This window comes from Alexandromys fortis, unplaced genomic scaffold, assembly GCF_014885135.2.
Source record: "Alexandromys fortis isolate MF-2015 unplaced genomic scaffold, M_Fortis_MF-2015_v1.1 scaffold_19, whole genome shotgun sequence".
NCBI classification, from domain to species: domain Eukaryota; kingdom Metazoa; phylum Chordata; class Mammalia; order Rodentia; family Cricetidae; genus Alexandromys; species Alexandromys fortis.
Window position 1 is genome coordinate 11124396 of NW_026067890.1, and position 24660 is coordinate 11149055.

Sequence of the window (24660 nt, forward strand, 5' to 3'; positions counted from 1 at the left end):
TTCAGGGGATTCTGATGGAGATGCAGCTCCTTCATAGCGACTGTAAATAAACTTCTGCAAACAACTTAATTACTTAAGTCTTATGAATTTCTGGAAAACATAACAGATTTCAGTTTTCCTCAAGGTCAATTCCCAGACTCCCTCCAAGCTCATACCTGGCACATCATTCAATCAAATTAGTCAAATTAAATCAAATTAAAATGAAAAACAAACTCAAAATTCAATATTTAAATAAAACAGTTCATATGATCTGTTGCTCAAAGGAAGGGAAGATGAAAAAAAAATAGAATGGAAAACTTACCACATCTGCTTGGAGCAAAAAAAAGAAAAGCAAGTTAGTTTGCATCTGATATTCATGCATTTTTATAATCATGTTGCTTTTTGTAAACACAAACAAAACAATAATTTTAAAACACATTTATTTATGAAATCATTTGAAATTGACTGCATAATTTCAACATGAGCATCATTGAAAAAAATATGACATATAATATGTTTGTCTCTAAGAAAAGTCTTAGTTCCACACTGAGGAACAAAGGTTTTCTTTTTCTTTAAATGTAGATCTCAGCAGAACATCCATCAAGCAGTCCCAGCATTCTTAGAACACTCTGGCAAGGAAACCCATAGGAAACTCATCTTTCTCAATCATACTCAGAGAATCGAATGTGCTGACTGGCTTGTTGAGTCTTGGCCAGTCTAATCTTCTCAGCTTTGGTGATTAACTATAGAGAAAAAGTAAGAAATTAGAATGTCTCAGAAACTCCAAAATTAGAAAAAAAAATACAGTTCCCACTATGAAAGTCTTATGTTATCAGGTTGAATGACATTTTTAAAAGCCAGGGGTAGAATGACAAATAAGATCGTTATGTTTTGATCTAATCAGTTTACAGAGAACTGGAGATTTTTATGCAACAGATCTTAAATATTTGAAACCTCTATCTCCCTCCAATTATAGTGCATAACTCAAAATCTTTCAACTGAAACGTAGGTCACTCATCACTGAAGAGTCACAGCTTAGCATTATTTTGTATATTCTCTGGACTTGGTTATTAATTCCTAAGACTAAATGGTACGGAGTCCTCAATTACTTTGTGATTAAAGATTTACATACTACTTGAGTGAGATTTGATACCTCTGTGTACTACTCATGTTTGCTTTAAAAACTGCTAACTGAACAGGCGAGGTGCCACATACCTTTAATCCCAGCACTCCAAAGGCAGAGAAAGCTGGATCTTTGTGAGTTCAAGGCCAGCCTTAGCAACACAGTGGGACCCTTTCTCAGGAAAACAAATCAAAACAACTGTTTACTGAAGAGATAATCCAAGCAGAGTGACACACATGGCCATTCTGCACATTTATTATTATTTTGGATTTTTGAGACAAGGTTTCTCTGTGTAGCCCTGGCTGTCCTGGAACTTGCTCTACAGACTAGGCTGGCCTCGAACTCAGTACTAAGGATAAAAAGCATATGCCACCACGCCTAGCTTATTCATTTAGTTTTGAGACCAAACCTTACTTTGTAGTCCTGTCGGGCTGGCCTCTAACTGGAGAGATTTAGCCTGAGTGCTGCCATTAAAGGTGTGCACCACCACACCAGGCTTAATTTTTTCACCCTATGTCATATATTACACAATTCTTTTGTTGTTGTTCTGTTTTGTTGAGACAGGGTTTCTCTGTTTAGCCTTGGCTATCCTGGAACTCACTATGGGGCCAGGTTGGCTTTGAATCCCAAGTGCTAGGAATAAAGACATAAATCACCACACCCAGCTCATGTTACAATTCTTTTGTACCAATTATACCTCTTAAAACGTTTAAATTTGCTTTACAAATGAAAAGTTAAGATTTCAAATAATAATCTACTATTAAAATCTGTCTTTATTAAATAAAAATGTACTATATTACAGATTATATAAAATATGATTTTATATATACATATACACACATATACATATACATGTGTGTGTATATGTATATATGTATACAGGAGGAAAAGAAGATTTTTTGGAAACACATAAGACAACAGATTGAAACATTCCCAAAGCAGATGCTGCTGCTTTTCTGCAGTAGGTCTCTGTAACCTAGGTCATTCTTCTGTCTTCTGAATAGCTGGGATTGCAGGCACAAACTATTATTGCACCAGCAGCAAAAAGCTTCCTTAAGAGAAAAAAAAATATAGTGTAGTCTTAGTTTTCTCTTGAAAATATTGGCTCTGGAGGTAGGGATGTAACTGAGTTGGTAGAATATACAAAGCCCCAGGTTTGATACCTAAACACCACATAACTTGGGGAGAGGGACCAGCCTGCAAGTTCAGCACTCAGTTGGCAAGAGCTGAGGGATCAGAACTGCAAAGTTGTTGTCAGCTACACAGAGAGCTTGAGGTAAGAATGATACCACAACCTTGTCTAAATCCATCAAACCATGAATCAAATATCATGCCATATCTGATTGGCAGGCAGTCATGACATAATTAAATGAAAATACTGTTCACAAATTTAAGAGTAAATTCTTGGCACCCTAGCACAACGTTGTTCACAAACAGGAATTTTGCCTTTGTCTGGAAACAGACAGCAGTAATTTGCATTGAAAAGGCCATTCTGATTAAAAACAAAGCCAAACATCTTAAAAAAAAAAAAAAGTGGGTGGTGGGAGATGCTTTAGGGTTAAAGGCACTTGCTTTAAAGCCTAACAATCAGAGTTCCACCCTTAGGACCCACATGGTAGAGGAACAGAACTGATTCCAGCAAGCTGTCCTTTAATTACCGAATGCACTCTGTGGCACAGACACATTCACATAAATTTAAATATATAGTTTAAAGATTTTATAGAATATTTAAACAACTCAAGGGAAGAAATAAAATTTTACCATAAGTCCTTGGTTTGGAATTACTGACTTATAAGGGCATCCTACCAAGATCTGGGGCAGAAAAAACAAGTCATTTCCCTTTGGCAGATCCTTCCTTAAGTTCCCAATCCTTTATGAGTTCATTTAGATGTGACTGATTTTCATATGTAAACATCTATGCAGAGTTTACTCTGTACTGATTTAGTTTTCTACTCTCAGTCCTGATAAACTGAACAGGGCTTTTCTCCCACTGGAGGTGCACCAGTGTCTAGTGAGGAAGGAACCATGCCAGAATCACTGAAATTCTTCCACTGTTTTTTATACACCTAATTCCTATTTTTTTAGCCTACAGTGATGCACTTCTGAACTCTCGGGTGGATGTAAAAGCTCCTGTGCCACGCTGAATGCTTAGGCCAGCTGAGGGACAACAAGAGGATTTATTATCCATACCTATTATTCTACTTGCAGGAATGGGGGCTAATATATTCAGAGAGTATTATCATGCCCTAGTGCATTGGCAGACCACTTACTTAATCTCCAGCACCAGGAAAAAACAACACCAACAAGAGTGGTAAACAAGTTAGCTGTGGTTAAATTTCTTCTAACAAGATTCCGATACCATTTACCAGGTGTGGAAGATTCACTGCATTTTAATCCATGAAGTCAGCTGTTTCTACCTAGACCATGCTAACAAGCTTGATAATAAAGCATGTGAAAACTGGAAAATGAGTAACTTAAATTTTTGTTGTTCTAGTTTAATTTTATAAAATACTCTGGAAATGCTTATTTCTTTGCCTGAGACTAAGATGAATCTTGATAAATTTATAAAGTGTTAAAATTACTAGGGAAGAAAAATACAGACAATTTAAACAGAACTTCACACAAATCAGAAGAATAAATATTACTGACCTGATTACAGTTCATTTATCTGTTCTGAATTACTGACTTTAACATCTGACCATCTCAAACAAGCTTTGAAATTAACACCTCCAAGACTCAAAAGAGCTTTGAGAGAGGAAGGGGGACCTTCCCATCTCAGCAAGATCAGGCTCCATTCAAGAAAAAAAATTCACAAAGACCATTAGCAGCAAACGCTCCTGTCAATCATCATAAATGCCAAAGGAGCACTGATGAAAAACATACCCAAGCCAATAAGCATAGGACATTTGAATCAGAGCTTTCAAAGTTCTTAACAAGTTGTTTTAAGCACTTTGGCTGAACAATATTGATTATTTCAGTTTGCTTGGGCCACTTATTAGAAAAATAATTTTTAACAACAACAATAATAGTAACAATTCTCATTGCCACTCAGAGCCACATTATTCTCAAACTACAAAACACAGCAATTACAAATCAAGACTGTGTATATTTAACATGTATCACTGCTTCAAAGCACAGAAAAATCCTAAATTACAATTATGAATCCCTGTGAGCAAATGAACTTAATTTCATCTATTTTGAAGCCAGGAGAAAACTGCATTCTTTCTCCGTCTGAAACAGTACTCTAATAGGAAAACCAAAGTGAACTTATCCTCACTCATTACTGTCAGAAGATGCATTTAACGGCTGCCCTTACCTTCTCCGTGCCTCTTTTCTTTTCCCGAGGTTGATTAAGTTTGGCCTGTCTATCTACCAATATCTTCTGCCAGTACCTCTGCTCGTGATCACCTTAAAAACAAACAATAGCTCTGGTCACCGAGTAGAAGGATACAGATTCTAATCTTAGCAGGAGAATGTATGGGGGTGGGAAGGCTAGTTCCATTAGCCCAACGCAGAACAAGAAAAATTACCTACAATAATAACTGTTTATTAAAAAAGAAAAAACAAATTAGGTTTTACCAGAAAGGACCTCGAGGTTCCAGCAGTGCTTCTTTCTAATTTCAGCCTGAGCACTCATGACTGCCTGCGCGTCCTCAGGAGTTTTGAATCGGGCATGGCATTCAGTATCTCCTTCTAGCAAATCAACGTAAACGACTTCTGAGATTGTGGCCAAAACATCCTATATGATAAAAAAGTATAAAGATTTAAAATCAACACCTAAAATGGCTCACAATTAATGAATGAACCCACAAAGGTTGTCAAATGTATGAATAAGTTACTCTGTAGTTGTAGGGTAAATACATAAACCACTTCTAAAATACACAAAAATACTCTTAAAATAATTTGAACAAAAATGAGAAGCAATCTAACAACTCACTGCAAACTACTTTCCCTCATCCTCTTGCAAGTCTATTCTTTAAACATGAACTTACGTGGGGTGCGGAGGATCAGCTAAAGGCAAGATTTGCAGAGTGGAATATAAATGACCCCTCCCCCAGCAACGTAACCAGGTTAGTACAAGAAAGATTAAAAGGACTTGAGAAGTTTATTTTCACTCACCTATACAATACCATGTTAGACTTAGAACACATGGAACCATCTTTCAACATTTTACAAGAGGAATCCTAGGGTTCATGGGTAGATTTACTGGAACACAGCTGACAGCTCTCAGTTTCAGATAAAATAGATAAGTAACCCTTTCTAAGCAAGCTGAGGTGCCCCACAAGGGGGACAGTTTTACCTATAATGTCCCGCTGTGAAGACTAATTAAGAAGATTCCTGCATTCTTAATCTAGTTTTTTTTCTCACAGTAGGTTCTCTACAGAACATAATGCATTTATGCAGGAATGTTACAGTAATCTTACCTGCCAAATTTCGGTCATTAAAGCAAAAGAAATAAATACAGATTTCTAACTGGAAAGGAAGTCGTTAGCTTAGACCATAATTTTCTAGGCACAAAGAACTAAAATTACTTTAATGTAATGAATTTCCAGGGTCATAGAAGGAATTGAGGATCTTGAAATATTATTTCATTGTAGAATAAAAACAGCTTAATAACAGTAAAGGATAATAAAGATTTGCGAGCTTTAGAAGATAGAAAGTAGTTCTACACACAATACACTGTAACATAAGAACACCCTTAGTAAAAACACTTGCTTAATAAATCAAGACAAAAAAAGAAGTGGAGAGAATTGTAACTGAGATGTCTTCACAGCTTTTATATCTGGCTAATCAAATTAATTAGGATATAGTAAGAGATCAGTCTGTAGTAAGTTGATGAAACTGTAATGTAGCCCCTGGTAGTGGTAAGAGTTTAGAGAACCATAGTTCAAAAGACATTTACTATATATCCACTATCAAGTCAGGCTAATCTCTTCATGTGAAACCTATATAATGACCGACAGTCTGGTAATCAGTAACAAGAGCGCACGCAGATTACAGGGAAAAAAACTACCTCACTGCTTCTTTCAATTAAAATATGAGATTGGTACAGTTGTATATAGAAAACAAAAACAACATAATGTATAGTATTAAAAGTCCTAAGATGTTAAAGACGTAATTAAAATGTTATAAAAAATTTTATACAGTATAAAATAAAGTGGCTAGGCTGGAAAGTTGAAACAGGAGGATTGCTGGCCTGGGACAAATAATGAGTTGAGACAGCCTGTGCTACAACAGAAAACCTGTCTTAGAAAAACAACAAAAGGAACGGTCATTTGGGACTCTTAGTCCTGATGAATATAAATCCATAAATACAGCGGCTGGCTTCAAAACAAAACAGTAGCATATGGTTACACCTTGCAAAATAAAATCTTTAACAAGTATATTATTAAATCCAGTCTTAAAAAACTATGGCACCAAATATCTTTGTAAAACTCTCACAACTGACAAAACTTTCAGAGCACAACAGTGAATACTTATTCTCAACAACTGCAACTTAGAATCCCTGCACCGCTCTCCCTGAACTACACTGCGGGCATTAGTGACTCGGGAAGGTAAGGCATTCAGACAGTTCAACGTATATCTCATTTCCTGAAGAATTTGTATTCAGATTAAACCTACAAGTTATCAGAGTTACCAGAGACTCAAACTCTACAAAATCAGCACTCCAAATTCTAACTGGATTTGTTTTGATTTTCATATTCTTTGAAAAACGTTTCAGACATAAACATTACCCTGACTTGTTTCCTGCCAGGTAGAGGCTCTGTGCTCATGATCTTCACAATCACTCCGTTCACAAACTGTGGGCCCTGGGCATTAACCTTCTCCTGAGGGCAGCAGTCTGTGAAAAGGAAAAGGCCAGAGATAACTTTCCCACAGCTGACATTAACATGAGGCGCACCACTCTACAACAGCAGTAGTGATTTCTCAGGCTAATGAACTGAAATAACTTAGTACTTGTACAATTTAAAATTACTATTAATGCATCACACTGCTCATCTGGAAATTAACATGAAATAAAATACATCATTGCCCGAACCAAAGAATAAAACTCGAATAAAGAAGAATGGGGAAAAGCATTCTATCGTTGCAACACAAGCACCCGGAAATCCTCGTCCCCTAGACCCAGTCCCTAGACCCAGTCCCCAGCGCATCACAGCACGAAAGCTACTGTTACACTGACCTTCACCTTTGCCGCTCCTCTCTCCAGACTTGCTGGGCACTGCACAGTCTGTGTCCATTTCTGATCCCAGTTTGATCTGAGATATTGTTTTTTTTAGAGAAGCCATACTGGCTTTTTGCAGTGCCAAATACTCTTTTTTCAAATCCATCCATTCAGTTCTGTAAAACAAAGAAATGAACCACTGAAGTAGTGACATGATGACTCACTGAGAACTCTGAAATTCCCAGTCTTCCCAACTCTCCTGTCTTTTAAAAGCATACACTTAATTAGTTTTTAGGCCATAAATCTATCTAGCAAACACACAAAGTTCCTTTTCATTAATAGTGAGGTAAAATGCTTTCATTTCCCAGCTAAGTTCCTGATATGTTTCTAGAATTTTTAATTGCAAAAGCAAAATTCTGAGTTACTTCCTCCAAGTAATATTCACTAAATTAGGCAACTTTGGGGGAAAATGAGACACTAAAATTCAAAGATTTGTTAAATTGCTTCCAATTTGAGAGATAACATTCCTAAGGATTTACGTAAATCGAAAGGAATTTCTAAGAAGAAAAAAACACCCCATGGAAGCAATTTATTTATTTACATACATTTACCATGTAGATGTCTCTTCAAACAGCCAGGGCTCCTCCAGAGAGAAGCACAATGCATCTCCTGGCTCTGTGGGAGTGCTCATTGTTACCCTAATCTGTGCCATCAAACAAGCAGATAGGAGTTTTTTTTTTTTTTAAAGAGAAGGATATCTTGTGGTAATGGTTTTAGCAGTTAACATTGACATCTGTTTACTTCAAAAAAGAAAAAAAAAAATCCAGCCCTACCCAGGATCCCAGGATCTACTTTCCCTGAGAGCTGATACATTAAAATAACAAAGGCTCTTGTAATGATTCTCTGAGATAGAAAGCCAAAAGGAGTTCAGGAGTTTAGGAGTAGTATAAATACAAGTGTCTAAAGTTCCTCTCTTTCACTCTAAGTAGGAACCGGATTCTTTGGCCGCCACTTCACAATGGTAAAGTATCTCTGCTATGCTTGATTTTTCTTTTCCTTCACGCTTTTTCCTATCTTTTTATAACCGCAGCCTAGTGGGTGGGTTCCCTTCAACTTTAACATGGGAGTGCTTTCTGTCTTATTTAAGAAAGAGTAAGTGCTTCTCTGTTTTAGTAGAAGTGAATTCAATGTACACCTTTGGAGTGGAAAAAGCTAACCGCTTATGAGTTTGAAAAGGTTTCCTCTGTTTTCACATGGGAATACCTGGTGTGTTATCTTAATTTAAAAATGCTAGAACTTGTAAAGACTGGGCTCCCCATCACTTAAACGTGGATGTACTTGCTTTGTAATTAAGAAAGTAAGTGCTCCCATGTTTTGGTGATGGTAAGTTTTCCTGTTATAATCTTGTGCCTTTAAGAGAACTTCACTGAACTGCTTAAGGGGCCTCCTTTACTTTAACATGGAGCCACTTGCTGTGATTTTGTAAAAATAAGTGCTTCCATGTTTGAGTGTGGTGGCTCCTACTTATCTTCACTTTGTACTGCAAATGGTCTGACCATAGGCCATCACTGTTGCTAATATACAACTCTGTCGAATAGAAATTGGAATTGCACTTTAGCAATGGTGATGGGCTTGTGTCAACTGCCACGGAGAACGGGTACTTACTTAGACAACACTCTCAACGGTATAACCTCTTCTCCCATCTTATGTCTCTCCTTGTGTTTCTTCTTGTGCTTCCTTTTCACTTTTAGGAGAGAATCACCTTTTCTGTCTCCAGTCTCCTTCTCCTCTTCTGTAGAGCAGAATTCTAAGTCTGGAAGAAAGATTCTCTTAAGACACAAGTTGTGGTTACGAAGTAGCTAAAATGTTTGCTCTGTCTAATCCTAACACAGTACCTCTGCTTTCTTTGGAGACTTCAGAAGCAGCCTCGCTAATGCAATCCTTCTGAGCCCTTTTCTTGGCTTTTGGCCTGGGGGGGAGGCAGTCTTCGTCCTCAGCACTGCTTCTCTCCCTTTTCCCTGCTCTAACTTCAGGCAAGATGGATGTCTCCACCTTTTCCCGTTTTTTCTTTTTCTTTGCAGGTTGCTTTGGAGCATCAGGGGTTTCTGCTTCAGAGCCCTCGGAAGCAGTCCTTTGTCTCTTCGCTTTAGAGACTCCCATGCTGCTTGCATCTAACTCTTTAGCCTGCACACTGTCTTCCTTCTTTATCCTGCCTTTTTTCTTTTTCTTTTTTTTCTTCTCTTCTGTAACAACAATGTTGGAAAAATTATTTTATTTTCTCTGCTAATTCAATAATTGCTTTCTGAATCCTAGGTACTCACCAGCTACTCTTAAGGAAGGGATGGGTTTGTTTTTTACTGTCTTGGGAAATATGCCGGGTTTTCTTGGTGCTTCTTCAGGTGGGTTGTTAAGAAACTGAAAAAACAATTGCAAAAGGGAATGCAAATTTATTCATACTAACCTCGTTTTAACTTTTCTTAATTTTCAGGGCTCTACAGACATACCTCAATGGCTTTTGCTGCTTGCTCTTTTGTTTCAAACTCCACAAAGGCAAATCCCTTTGGATCCCCAGTAGATTTGTAATGTGGAATACTTATGTAAACCACATTGCCACATTTCCCAAATACTCTTTCAATCCAGCTATGGGTGACATTTTTGGGAAGTAACTCCTGTATAAATTAAAGTGTTATGAACAATAGTTTAAACATTTTTAAATTCTACATTTTATCAATAAAAAATTAAAATTAAACTTATTTGTTTTTCTTACCACATACACAGTGCGTTCCTCCTCATCCTTTGGTCTCTCACCTAGGGGCTTTTTTCTCCGGATTCTGGTTCCCTCTAAGTCCAACTTTTAAAATATTAATAAACGTGGTGTCGTTAATTTTCATGTCCTTTTTAATTAAAATTATGTATTTCAATCCCAGTTCACTCTCCCTCCACTCCCCTCCCAAGGGTTATGGTGTATCCTACCATAGATGTTCCAAAAAGCCAGTTCATGTGCCTCAGGTATGCATATGTAAAGGTCCCAGTGCCAGACCCCTCCCTTGCCCAAACAGATGTGGTTAATGTGTAATGAAAAAATTTACCTCTACAACAGATGAGCTTTTCAATGCTCTGGCTATTAACTTCCCATCAGTGGTCAACTTCTTCATTTTGTTAAAAGACACCAAAAGTGATATGTCCACATCTAGTTGAAATTCAAAATGTGAAGCATAAGATGTTTGTTTTAAAACGGGTGGGATGTGGGATAAGAGTAAAATATAACATAAGACCTGGGAGTTTTCTTTTTTTTTTAATTGTTTTTTTTTCCTTTTGATTTTTGGTTTTTTGTTTTTGTCTTTTTTTTTTAAATTTATTTATTAAAAGATTTCTGCCTCTTCCCCACCGCCGCCTCCCATTTCCCTCCCCCTCCCCCAAGGGAGTTTTCTTAAGAGGAAGCAAACTTACATCCATCTCTAGATTTTTCAATTTGCTCTCGAAGAAACCTGTCCTTGTGAAGGTTTGCATCTCCAAACCAGAAGTCCACTTGCTTAGCAATATCTGCAAGCACCTGTTTAACCCTCGAGCGCTTCTTTTTTTCTTCTTTTCTCTTCTCAGTGCTTTCTTCCATAGTTTTTTTATTTCCAGTTTCCATTCTGTAAGTTAATATAGAAGTGTACACATTATCTTTGGATAGGGAAGGCACACATCTTTTATGTCTGAGGCCCTACATGGGAGGAAGTTGCCGTACCTACTGTGTGTACTGTACACCCTCAAAAGTATATGTGTACGATATTTAAGCATCTGTCACCTGTGCCTTCCTGCTGCCAGGCAGGGGCTGGAGAGATGGCTCAGCAGTTAAGAGCACTGACTGCTCTTCCAGAGTACCCAGGTTCAATTCCCAGCACCCACAAGGCAGTTAACAAATGTCTGTAACTCCAAGTCTGACACCCTCCAAGTTCTGACAAACATTCAGGCAAAACACCAATGTGTATGTGTGTGTATATATGTATGTATGTGTGTGTGCGTATCTACTGTCTGTCTATATCTAAAACCCTGCATGTGTTCTAAAAAATGAAAAAAAAAATGTGTTTTAAAGTGAGAGGGTAGTAGCAAGGCCTTGACGCACTTCACAAGTAATAAAACATCTACCTGATAGCTGAAGACATAAAATGCAGGTAGGGATTCATTCCTACCATTCTAGTGGAACCCTGATATTAGTGGTCAGTGTCTGCTCCATTGCACGGCTTCCCTGACCTCCCAGCAGCTCTTACAGTCAGAAACGCCTTCCTTGTAAACATTTTCTTCATACAGCTTTAAATGAGAGTTTCCCTTTTTGGTTCCTTCTACTGTGTTTTATCTTCATATGTTGTCTATGACTAAAGTCAGATCTTGGCTTCCTTTCTCGACTTATCCTTTCTGAGGGTCCTGGCTAATCAGTATTGGGCTATTACATACTTCACAAACCACATTCTCGCATTAGTTCCATATTCCAGTAGTCAGTTGTACTTGACATCTTCATTTGTTCATTACAGGACATCTTAACCTTAACATGATAAACACAGAAGTCTAAAATTTTAACAGATTTTTTTTTAATCACTTTAAAAAATACGAACTACAAGACAGAGTAAGAGCAGAAAATAGTCTCAATCCCTCCTACTGAAGTCAATCAGTAGCGGTTGTACTAGCATTGGCTTTAAAATAGAGCTTGAACATTAACTCTTTCTCATTCTAATAAACCATTTGGCCCAAGTTATGTCTCACTTAACTATTCAAGATCTTCCTTAATAGCCTACTTGCTTCTACTACTGCCTTCTTATAATCATTTTTTTTTACATAGGACGATCACTTAAATATGTTAATCAGGAAAATTAGTACAGATGACTCACCACATTAAGCATAGAGTCCAAAGACCATACAAAGGTTTATTAGGTCCTATTCAATCTGACCTGAACATATTTCTTCAACTTTATCTTCCACAAGTCTTTTTTTTTAAGATTTATTTATTATGCATACAATATTCCTCCTGCACGAACACCTCCATGCCAGAAGAGGGCACCAGATCTCATTGCAGATGGTTATGAGACATGTGGTTGCTGGGAATTGAACTCAGGACCTCTGGAAGAGCAGCCAGTACGCTTAACCTCTGAGCCACTTCTCCAGCCCCTCTACAAGTCTTTTCAGCAGGCTCATAACATGTCATCTCTAAATTTCTTTCTTTTTTTTAATTATTTATTTATTTTGATTTTCGAGACAGGGTTTCTCTGTAGCTTTTGGTTCCTGTCCTGGAACTAGCTCTTCGCCTGCCTCTGCCTTCCGAGTGCTGGGATTAAAGGTGTGCGCCACCACCGCCCGGCTTCATCTCTGAATTTCTTCTGTATGTTAAAGCCCTTTCTGTCTCCAGGTCTTTGTTCTTTCTGCTGTTTCTTTTCCCAGTACACCTATACAGTTTAATTCACCCAGATCTGAGAAAGTATACTGTCTCAGAGAGGCCTTTTCTTTTATCCAACCTAAAACAGTACCCTTGATGCCAATCTGAACTGTACTCCAAGCTTTTCTTCTTCTGCTCATCACTCTCTGCAATTAAGAGTTCTGTTTCTATCTACCCCACTATAATCTAAATATATAGAGGGAGAAACTTCAATTTGGTCATTATTTATTTGTGAAGTAGTTAGATACATTTAAAAGTACTTGGAATTAGGCATGGTGGTATACACCTAAATTCTAATACTCATGAGCAAGTGGACCTCTGTGAGTTTGAGGTCAGCCTTTCAAATTTTTTTCTAAGGTGGTAAGGTATAAATATAAATATAAATACAGATTATAATAATCACATAGCAGTTCTATAGCTAACTGTTATAAGGGAAGAGTTCAAACTCTACATTAACTTTTCCATTAAAGCCCACCATCTAAGGTAGCGGTTCTCAATTTGTGAGTCAAGAGTTGGGGGTCACATATTGGATCATTATGATTCATAACAGTAGCAAAATTATAGGTATGAAGTAGGAAGAGGATAATTTTATGGTTGGGGGTCACCACACCATGAGGAACTTGTACTAAAGGGTCAGAGAATTAAGAAGGTCGAGAACCATTCATCTCAGTCAAGCATAGTGGAATCTATAGGCACACTACTCTACATCCACTAGATTTAAAGAAGAGCAGACAGGACAGTAAAAACATAGTAGAATGTTACGGTTATCATTCCACTCTCTTAGTCCAGAGGCTCTCCTTCCTGGTTCTATTAAGGGTTACTTTTGTAGCTTAGCATATTCCAGTTCAGAACAATCAAACACACCTTCAATTTAGGGCAAGATACAGTTAAATAGAAAGTCACAAGACTGTACAACAATTTAGCCTCCTTACATCATGGCAATACCTGGGTTACAGAGCCCCCATATTTTTATCCCCCTTTGTCTTTTTTCCTGATACTGACGGTTTTCCATATCCTAGGCCAATATCCTACCACTGAACTATTCTTTAGTCCTTACTATACTCCTAATGCTATTTGTACTTTCCTGAGGTTCTATGGCAATAACATTCCACAGGAAATTTATCCTTTCCATCCAATGCCTATTTACTCTCATTACCGCTAACTCAAAAAGCTGACTAAGCAAGCTCTGTATGCTTCTCATCTGTGTGGTCCATAAAATGTGGACATAAATCTTGCCTATATAATAGTTACTGTGAAGATGAATTAAAGAAAATACAATTTAAGCACTTAAAATGCTGCCGTGGAAAGGTCTGCAGAGATGGCACAGTGGTTAACACTCATCACTTATGAGGACACAGGTTCAGTTTCTAGTACTGACATCAAAGTTCTCAACCTCCTATAACTCTAGCTAGAGGATCCAAAGCAGTCTTCTGGCCTCTGTGGGCATGTGGTACGCATGCGCACATTTAGACACATGTATTCATAATTAAAAAGATTCTCAAAACAAAACAAAAATAGCTGCTCTGGAGAACACAACAGGCAGCCAAGCTGTTCTTTACCAATTTGTCATTGAATCCTACCAAACTGATCTTTGAAATGGCTTTCATCCCTCTTTAGTGTTCCCCACAATTGGAATTAGAATAAGACAAGTTTATAACATGCTCTACAAGTCATCTATTCTTTACAGAAGTCTATGTGTCATAATACTGATATGGTTTGTGAAGGTTATTTCTAAGCTTGCAACATCAGTAACTCATCAGGTTCTCTGTGCTGTCCTAAGTATTAAAGCACTGTTAAATGGGTGACGATGGCGCACAACTTTAATCCTAGAACTCAGGAGGCAGAGGTAGGCAGATGGGCGAGTTCCAAAAGAGTCAGGGCTGCACAGAGAAACCCTGCGTGGAAAAACACCCCCAACACCATGGTTTTGGAACAAAGAATAAAAAAATTATTGTGAAACAATGCCAGCTACTTTATATACATTGTTCTAAATCTTGACAATCCTACTATTCAATTTCTTTCAACTTTTTAAAAGGAGGCTGTTAGGTTATGCAACTTAGTCAAAATTAGGTAAGCAAACGTTGGTATGTTTGACTTTTACACTGCCACCTTTTAGTAGAAACTTCTACAAGTTGTCACTATTCATATTATAGTCTGACCCAGGACTTCTTAGTCTGAAGCCCCATGACACTTCAGGTGAGTTTCAAGAAACCTTAGGAATTCAAGAGATGGTTACAAGATAAATTTTAAAGAAAATACAAAATGAACGGCAAAATTCAGTGCCACAAGTCCATTTAAAGGAGCAAAGAGCAGATCAATATGCAGGAGAAAGTAGAAATGAATGCTAACAGACCCTGGTCAGCCCAGTAATGAATTATATCTTACTCTGGCAAACATGGTTTCCATTTTTAACTCTCCTACAAGTTACAAAGTTGTAACATTGTTCAAAGACAGTGAATGTCCTATTTTCTACTATATATAAACATTTTGCTTGTAAAAGCATACACAATATGTTTCTATGGGTACATGTAAACTTTCCAAAGAAACTTGAGCAGGGCAGTGGTGGCGCACGCCTTTAATCCCAGCACTCGGGAGGCAGAGGCAGGCGGATCTCTGTGAGTTCGAGGCCAGCCTTGTCTACAAAGGGAGTTCCAGGACAGGCTCCAAAGCTACAGAGAAACCCTGTCTCTAAAAACCAAAAAAAAAAAAAAAAAAAAAAAAGGAAACTTGGCTATGATACTTTTATTATTATTATTATTATTATTATTATGAACAAAAAGAAGCGTGCCCAAAAGATTGAGAACCAAAGTTGTAGTCATGACAAGACTATCCAAAGGGAGCAAAAGACAGTGGCCTGGATCTTTGCTCCGAATGAACCTTCTAGTGTAAACATGCTTTCTAAAGCCACCCGATGTCCCACTAAAGGTAGTCTTCCACAGGCCTTCCAGTCCCAGTGAACTGTCCTAAGCGCGCTCGGAATTTAACACTCATCGCTTAAAGCCAGCTCCTCCCTAAAACAGACTTTCTATAGGAGACTAAAAGGCCGGGAGTCTTGCCAAAGAAAAGCCTCAATTTTAGAAAGCAAGTCCTCACAACGGCTGTGTTCTGGAAGCCGAAGCTCAACCCCAAGCTGCCTAGTGCCCAGAGCACCGCTCAGCTACTGGACAGCCCCCCAGAAGCCGGGCGTGCCCCAAACCTCCCAACACTGAGCTCGGCCCGCCCCCTCCGTCCCGGGATGGGAACTGCAAGCGGCGCTAGAGCACTGCGCGTGCGCACCGAGCAGCCGCACCAACGGACTAGGGGAGAGGGGGGCGGGGTGAGGCGGACCACGGCGGGTGGGCTGGGCCGCAGCGGACCGGACGCCGAATGTACATCTCACCGTGTCCGAGTGGCACTACCGGCCATCTGTGACTTACTCTGTTCACGTCCCCAAAGCCACGGTCAGCGACAGCCTCCTTCCACGCTTTCTGCCTCCCGGTCCTTCGGGTCGGCGTAAATTCGCGTCATCCGACGAGCGACGCGCTTCCCTCTGCTCCCTGTGGGAAGCGGCGTCCGAACCGGGACTTCCGTCGTGACGTCATGGGTGACGCTCCTCGGGGGCGGGATCTGGCGGGAGATCGAGGCGGTGACCGCTCTCCTATGAGAAATTCCATTGGTGCTTTGCGGACGGCGGCGGGGCTGGGGGGCGGGGCCCTCAGCAATCCGTCCCTGGCTGATGACGTCGCGCGAGTTCGCGGGAGAAATTCGAAAGTGGATTCTGTGTCCCTGAGGAGAAGTGAAGACTCTCTTCTACGGAGTGTAGGGTGGAGAGGCCGGGCGACTTGGCACGGCTCGGAGAGCCTGGACTCGGACTCGCCTCCACGGGAGCGGCCCACGGGGCGCTGTTCGAATGCCGGGTGAGGCGGGTCACCATCGAGTCCCAGCCCGGTCTTGGTTGTCTTAGGGGCTGACATAGAACCAAGGCTCCTGTTATTTTATTTAGGGTCACAAAACTCTGATCAGTCCGAAATTCTGCAAGTGAAAGTAATGTTTCTTTCGGTTATTTGTCCTGGTGGTGTCTTAACAGGATGCTCGTGGTTTGGGCGGTGCCGGGGAGCGAACCTGGGACTTCGGGCTAGCTCGGGTGCGCTCTCATTGAACTGCTGTAGCAGCTTTTCTCAGGAAGCATGGTCGGGGCACGGCTTCCCGCTGCCTTCACGGAAAGCTCTCCCTCTCGGCCTAACAGAATAAGGTTGCATACATCCGATTACTGATGACTCCGGCCCTGTCGCTCACTTCGCCCTCGAATGCTTCTTTAGGAATCAGGCTTCTGCGCATTCTGTTTCCGGCTTGGGCGTCACCACCGCTGAAGAGGACTTGTTAGAGCCGTTTGTTGCGCTCCAGAACCAGACTTTCTAATTCAGTAGGCAGGAATAGGACCTAAAATGTTCATTGCTGTCTAGTTCTCCTGTAGTGATGAGGTCATGGCTACGGAACCACTTGAAATGTACTCATTTGTGTACTTTTTTGGCATCTCTATTCAATTCACCATCGATGATTTCAGATTTCAAAATTTGGCCATATTTTTAATATCCAGTAACAGGATAGTTACAGTAGCTGCTGCAACACTGTTCAAAAGAGTTTTCTTCCTGGGCGTGGTGGCCAGCTGCCTGTAATATATCCCAACTACTCCAAAGGCCGAGACAGGAGAATTGTGCAACTTGGCCAGGTCCTGTCTCAAACAGAAAACTGGGCATGTGGAAGCATTATTACTTAGCTTACATAGGGCCTTGTTGTCAGCCCCTAGAAATGGGGAAAAATGTTTCCTTGCAGAGGTATTATAATAATGCGTGTTTGGTCCTATGGTGGGTTACATTGGCTAAGGTATCAATCATCCCTCTGTAACTGGATCCAGCCAGCTGTGAGTTGGAAATATTCAGAAAAAAATTGGCAGTATTGAACATGTAGATTTTTGGTTACAATTTCCTATCTCCTTTTTTAGACAAGGTCTCTCATCTATGTACCTCTGGCTGTCCTGGAGCTGTCTCTGTAGACCAGGCTACCAGGCTTGCCTTGAACTCACAGAGACCCACTTGACTCTGCTGCTTCTGCGCTGGAATCAAAGATTTGTGCTATCTAGCACTTGAGAGGCAGAGGCAGGCGGATCTCTGTGAGTTCTAGGCCAGCCTGGTCTACAGAGCTATTTCTAGGACAGCCTAAACTACATAGGGAAACCCTGTCTCAAAAAAAAAAAAAAAAAAAAAAAAAAAAAAAAAAAAAATCCCAAAAAAGTACACAAAAAAGTGCATGCCACCAAGCCTGCCTACTCTCCTTCCTTCCTTCCTTCCTTCCTTCCTTCCTTCCTTCCTTCCTTCCTTCCTTAATTTCCTTTCCTTCTTTCCTTCCCTCCCTCTCTCCCTCCCCCCATCTCTCTTTGAGACTGATTTTTTTAAACAATACAGTTTAATCATTCTCTCTTTACATATCGCTTATAATGCATTAGGTATAAGTAATCCAGAGATAGTTTCATGTATGTTGGAAAATATGCATCTACTATAATATTTACAAAAAACTAAGACATTTTATATGTGAACTCATGTAGCCCTAGATGTTGGTTATTTGTGGTCCTGAAACTAGGCCCTGGATACTAAGGAACTACTTGAACAGGAAAAATGTAAGACACAAGGGGGCCATCTTGTGGTGAGTTTAATGCTTTAGGAAAATAATTGAATTTGAGTTCCCAGGAGCAAAACATTATTGAAGGAAAAAAAAAAAATCTACTTTCTGATACATACTAAGGTACCTAGAGAGATGTTTACAGATTATTAGTAAGTATAGTAGTTTCATCTTCATTTTCCATTATGTGGTATCACTCAGTTGTGTCCTCCCCGACAGATACACTTTTGCTTCGCATGGTGGCTAGATAGACTGATAATCTTGAAATTCTTTGGTTTCTGTCTCTAATCAAGATTTGTTGAGAATCTTTGTATTTGATACTTACTCTTTTTGTCAGGGCTGATTGACCGTTTTTTTTTTTTTTTTTTTTTTTTTTTTTTTTTTTTTCAGAGAATATAAATTGTTGAGTAAAAATTGATTGCTTTCTGGACCTGACTGGTTTATAGTTTCAGAAGGAACAATGGAAAGTCAAGAATTTATTGTAAGTTTTAATAATTTTCCTTTTTGTGGGGAGAGGGGTAGGGGATAGGACTGGCCTCAAACTCTTGATGAAGTTTGATGAAGTATTAGTGAGTATTTTTTCTTTGTACCAGGAAACAACATTTTTTGCTTTAAGACCTGTCACTGGTGACATTCCTGCCTATAGCGACACATAATTTGGTCTTAAAACCTTTTTGTACTCAAACAATATTGAAGACACTAAATAGCTTTTGTACATAGAACTTCTATATAATATTACTTACGTTAGGCATAGAAACAGCTTAAAAATACTAAAAAGTAACTAATATGTTACATTATAATGTAAAGTACTTTTTTTAATGATAAGTAGCTAAATTTTCCAAAGAAATAACTGCACTAGGAGATAACCTTTACAAGGGTAGCATTCTTAGATTTTGAAGACAATGAAGGCCTGTGTATATGCATATGTGTGTACATATGTGTGTGTGTGCCAGCCTTAGAAACACCACCCACCTCCTTTGAGACAGGGTCTTTAGTGGTCTGGAGCTTACCAATTAAGTTAGATTGGCTGGGATCCTAGGTGTTTTCTGTGTGCCTAGAATACATTATCATGTCCAGCATTTTATGTAGATTCTGGGGCTCAAAGTCAGGTCCTCATGCCTACGAGGCAAATGCTTTTCAGCTGAGCTATGTACCCAAACCTCTGCATTGCTAGGCATTTTTTTGTTTTGTTTTGTTTTTCGAGACAGGGTTTCTCTGTGGTTTTGGAGCCTGTCCTGGAACTAGCTCTTGTAGACCGGGCTGGTCTCGAACTCATAGAGATCCGCCTGCCTCTGCCTCCCAAGTGCTGGGATTAAAGGCGTGCGCCACCACCACCCGGCGCTAGGCATTTTTTTTTTTCTAAATTTCTTTACCAATTGCTTTAGTAATAGTCAGCTAGATTTTCATACTTGTTTCTCTGTTCAGTCTGATTGAATCTGGCACCATATATAATGCTTGGAAACTCCATTCTTCCGCTGATAGAGGGGGAGTCTAAAGGCAGAGGCAGTGTGAAATCGGTCTGTCCTCAGGTGCTGTGAAGGTGGGGTAGACTGTGTTCAGAGAGCTACATGAGTAAGGAATGTGTAACCCAGTAATTGTTTTTCCTTCCCTCTGATGATGTCGCAGTTTAAATTATTTTTGATGCTCAGTTAACTAAAAGACTCTATAGGCCTTCACTTGCCCTTTCTTCCTTTGCCTTTTGGTTCTACCCACCTAGTCAGCTGTCTTCCTTTCCTTAAAATTGTTTGTTTCCTTTATTATGTTGAGGGTTAAACTCAGGGCCTCATGATGCTGAGGATGCGCTCTGTCACTGACTTTGTTACTGTGGTGATGCCTGTGCTATTATTTTGATACGGGATGTTTTGTTTTTTTATGGCCTGTAAACTGTAATATTAAATGTGTAAATAGCAATGATTTCTTCTGTACTTTTGGAAATAAGGTCCTATATACTCATCAAAAGATGAAGAAGTCAAAAGTGTGGCAAGATGGCATTCTGAAGACCACTCACTTAGGCAACAAGGTGAGTGCCAAGCAGTTGACTCTGGCGTGTAACAGCTATGTTCTTGCCTTTTGATTGTGCATTAGGATAACTCTGTTGATAATAAGATGTCAGTTATGGCCATACATTACCATGGTGTGAAAAAGAAATTTTCAGATCATTTTCTTATGTTCTTTGTATATTCTGAAAGTTCAGTAAGTGAGCATTACTCAGTCTGTTTTGAGTAGAGAGACTCACGATGTGCGGTCATAAAGCTCTCAGTCTACCAGTTTAGTCTGTACCACTCTCCTCTGAGTTAGGCATTTCATTATTTAACCGATGATCAAACTGGGGGCACAGGTACATCATACCCAAGAGTCATTCATGAATTTAGACATGGCTCCAGGGCCTGTTTTCTAGGCAAGTCCCTCCCTCATCCTTCCACCACTCAAGGCAGGATTTCTCGGTTTAGCCCTGGCTGTCTTGGAACTTGCTCTGTTTACCAGCCTGGCCACAAACTCAAGAGATGCCCTGCTCTGCCACCTAAGTGCTGGGATTAAAGGCGTGTGCCACAACAACGCTGCTCTAGCTAAGTCTTTTTTAATAATAACTCTTACAGAAACTTGGTTGTGGGTTTATGATATCATGTGCATACTAATGACAGTCATGGCCTCCTGATGAAGCACATGTTCTTAGTGACACTATTCAGGCCCTTCACATTCTGTCTTTATTCTGCTTCTGTCGTTGTAAATCAGTGCTTCTCAATCTTCTGAATACTGGGACTCTTTAATACAGTTCCTCATGTTGCTATGACCCCAACCATAAAATTATTTTTGTTCCTACTTTATAATTGTGATTTTGTTACTGTTATTAATTGTAATGAAATATTTTTGGAGATAGAGATTTGTTAAAGGGGTTGTAACCCATATGTTGAGAGCCACTGTTGTAAAACTATCACTTACAGAAGCTTTTCAATGGGGAAGAGGTTATTTATTGTATTTTTAAAAAAATATTTGATTTGTTAAAATAAAAACTAGCTTAGCAGTCTGGAGAGATGACTCAGTGGTTAAGAACACTAACTGCTCTTCCAGAGAACCTGGGTTCAATTCCCAGCATCCACATGGCAGCTCACAGCTGTCTGTAACTCCTGTTCAGGGGATCCAACACCTTCACACAGACATACATGCAGTCAAAATACTGATGCACAGCTGGGCGGTGGTGGCGCACGCCTTTAATCCCAGCACTCGTGAGGTGGGGGCAAGCGGATCTTTGTGAGCCTGGTCTACAAGAACTAGTTCCAGGACAGGCTCCAAAGCTACAGAGAAACCCTATCTCAAAACAAAAACAAACAAACAAACAAAAAACCTGATGCACATAAAATACAAATAAATAAATAATTTAAAAAAGTAGCTTTGACTTAAGTCTGCAAGTTCAATGTATGCCAGCCTGTATGTATGTATGTATGTATGTGTATATATATACACACACATATACACGTGTATTATATATGCATACACACAAATATATGCACACACACATATTTTTGTTTTTGAGACGGAGTGATGTGGGATTTCCCTCTGTACGCTGTGACTATCATTGGTTAATAAAGGAACTCTTTGGGCCTATAGCAGAGCTATAGGGGAAAAGAGCTAGGCAGGGAAAACTAAATGGAATCCTGGGGAAAGGAGGCAGCGTCAGAGAGAAGCCATGAAGCTCCTGGAGACAATGCGCTGAAATTTTGCTAGTAGGCCACGGACTCATGGTAATGCACAGATTAATGGAGATGGGTTAAATTAAGATGTAAGAGTTAGCCAATAAGAACCTAGAGCTAATGGGCCAAGCAGTGATTTAAATAATATGGTTTCTGTGTTATTATTTTGGGGTTGAGCAGCCAGAAGCCAACAAGTGGCCTCCTTCTCCTACAATAGAGTCTTAGGATATAGATCAGGCTGGCCTTGAACTCACAGAGATCCACCTGCCTCTGCCTCCCAAGTGCTGGATTACAGGCATGAATCACCATACCTGCTTTTATTTATATGTTTATTTTGTAAATTTATAAAGAAGACATTGGAGTTGTTTCAGGCAATTGTGAGTCGCTGGACATGAGTTCTGGGTACAAAACTCAAGCCATCTGGAAGCAAGTGTTCTTAACTGCTGAACCATCTCTTCAGTCCCTGATTTTATTTTTTATTGGCCACACTCAATGCATTCTAATTCTATTTTGTTCCCAAGTCCATTCAAGGATTTTTCTGGTAGGAATTATTTTTTTTTTAATTTTTCTCTCTTTTTTTAAGGGTGTTGGGAGTGAATATATATGTGTTCTTGAATGTATAGAGGCTAGAAAATCCACATTAGATGTCCCCTATCCACCTTATCTTTTGAGACAGGGTCTTTCACTGAACTTAGAGCTAGCTCACCAATTGCTAGACTGGCCTCCTGTCTCTCCATCTCCCTCATCTCTCCTAGAAATGTAGGCTCATACCACCATGTCAGACTTTTACGTGCTGAGAACTGACTTCAGGTCCTTTTGCTTGTCAAAAAGTGCATTACTGAGCTATTCCCCTGAGCCTGAGTCCTTGAATTGCTTCCTCTATTCCTAGGCTCTCATGCTCATTGGATGCAGCAACATTTGAAAGAGACGTACTTACAAATCCAAGTTACAGAATGTATATAATTCTTTTATTACATGATTTACTTATGTGACAAATTTGATTTGCTATTGAAGATACTAAGAAATGAAAAGGAAAACTTTGTAACTTTTTTCTTATTTTATAACAGGCAATTCTATATGATGACAAAGGAGCATGTTTGGAAAGTCTATTTCTTAAGAGCCTCGAGGTATTTTAATGTATTTACATTACTTTTTTGAAATTTAAAAATTTACTTAGATACTTTATTATGAATGTTGTTAATGGCTTAGTTATAGTACTAATGCTGATTAATTATAGCCTGTGTTATTGTTCATTTATTATAGTTGTACCTTGTGCTAACAGCTTTTAGTTATTTCATTTTAATTTTTGTGACAATGTTATGATGTGTTTATGTTAGGAATGCAGCACAGAAAGGTTTAGTAGCTGCTTATGCTCATAGAATGCTAGTTGCAGGACATATTCAAACCCAGGTTGTGATTCTAGAATCTAATAGGTGAGGATTTGTTGTGTTGGGCATGGGACGATAGACTTCATGCATATGAGGTTGTGTGTTCCACTATTGAGCTCTGTCTTTTTTTTAAAAAAATATTTATTTATTTATTATGTATACAATATTCTGTCTGTGTGTATATCTACAGGCCAGAAGAGGGCACCAGACCCCATTACAGATGGTAGTGAGCCACCATGTTATTGCTGGGAATTGAACTCAGGACCTTTGGATGAGCAGGCAATGCTCTTAACCTCTGAGCCATCTCTCCAGCCCCTTTGAGCTCTGTCTTTAGCCTTCATGGTTGATAGTCTTTGAAATTATTCCCATTTGAACACTTTCTCAAAAAAAACATACATTACACACATAATGTACTCAGTGTTGTTCTTGTGTTTGAAGAAGGAAAGGAATTGAAGGCCTTAGAACTGCTTTTGTCTCCTTTCAGACTCTGAAACACCTTTTATGCAGCCCGTGATCTGTGTCCACTCTTCAGCTAGAAACATAGATCAGTATTGTTCTGAAGATTAGAAATTACTTATTATAATGTCATGCGTTAAAATTCATACCGATATCCTCGTTTGTATAGTGGAAAAAAAATTCATAACGATAACATCACTTTGTGACTATTTGGCCATGAAATCTCATATCATTTATAGTGGTTGTTCCTTTAGATTTATGAAAAGAGGGTCAAGGGGAGACATTTTCTTGGTAGGTGCTTAATTAATGTAACTACTGTTATTTTTATCCTAAGTAGTTTCATTACTAAATGTTTAATATGATAAAGATATATTTTCTAAGCTGATAATCTTAATGTTTTACCTAGAGTTGGTGACTAATAAAATGACTGAAAAATACTCTTTTTTATAACTATTTGTGATAATTGTGAAGTTCTGCTTCACATACATTTGTAAGGATCCAGAGTTGATAACTAATGGCTTTGACTTTTTTTTTTTTTTTTTTGCAGGGTGAGGTTGAAGTTTATTCAAGGAGTTATGGAGGAGGAAGGGTGAAGGGGGGGCAGAGAGGGAGGGAGAGAGAGAGAGAGAGAGGAGAAGAAAGAGACAGAGAAGGGGGAAGCAGAGAAGTGGGGAGAGAGAGGCAGAAGCGAAGCTGCCTCTCCGACAAGAAGATGGAAAGAGCTGGCTTTGACTTTTTTAAATACTGCATTTAGTTGCGTGGACTCTTAAGTGAATTATGTGAAAGGAAGT

The 24660-nt window shown here is 39.2% G+C and overlaps 2 protein-coding genes across 3 annotated transcripts in view; one reads left to right on the forward strand and one right to left on the reverse strand.

Moving 5' to 3' along the window:
• Positions 1 to 402: 402 nt before the first annotated feature.
• Positions 403 to 16244, reverse strand: Larp7 (La ribonucleoprotein 7, transcriptional regulator). Its single transcript, XM_050142416.1, has 13 exons — positions 16098 to 16244; positions 10719 to 10906; positions 10358 to 10458; positions 10036 to 10119; positions 9773 to 9937; positions 9590 to 9683; positions 9164 to 9511; positions 8934 to 9081; positions 7287 to 7444; positions 6838 to 6944; positions 4682 to 4841; positions 4419 to 4510; positions 403 to 722 (listed from the first exon to the last, which is right to left on the reverse strand). Exons 2-13 carry the CDS (start codon positions 10903 to 10905, stop codon positions 642 to 644), a joined length of 1725 nt encoding a protein of 574 aa, XP_049998373.1. The 5' UTR covers position 10906; positions 16098 to 16244; the 3' UTR covers positions 403 to 641.
• A 212-nt stretch (positions 16245 to 16456) lies between these two features.
• Zgrf1 (zinc finger GRF-type containing 1) overlaps positions 16457 to 24660 on the forward strand; it is a 51220-nt gene continuing 43016 nt past the window's right edge. For both annotated transcript variants that reach the window (XM_050141650.1, XM_050141566.1), the window contains exons 1-4: positions 16457 to 16577; positions 18727 to 18817; positions 20276 to 20356; positions 23093 to 23152. In XM_050141650.1, the coding sequence (XP_049997607.1) occupies positions 18797 to 18817; positions 20276 to 20356; positions 23093 to 23152 (162 nt within the window). In that variant the 5' untranslated portion in view covers positions 16457 to 16577; positions 18727 to 18796. The remainder of the gene's footprint in view (positions 16578 to 18726; positions 18818 to 20275; positions 20357 to 23092; positions 23153 to 24660) is intronic.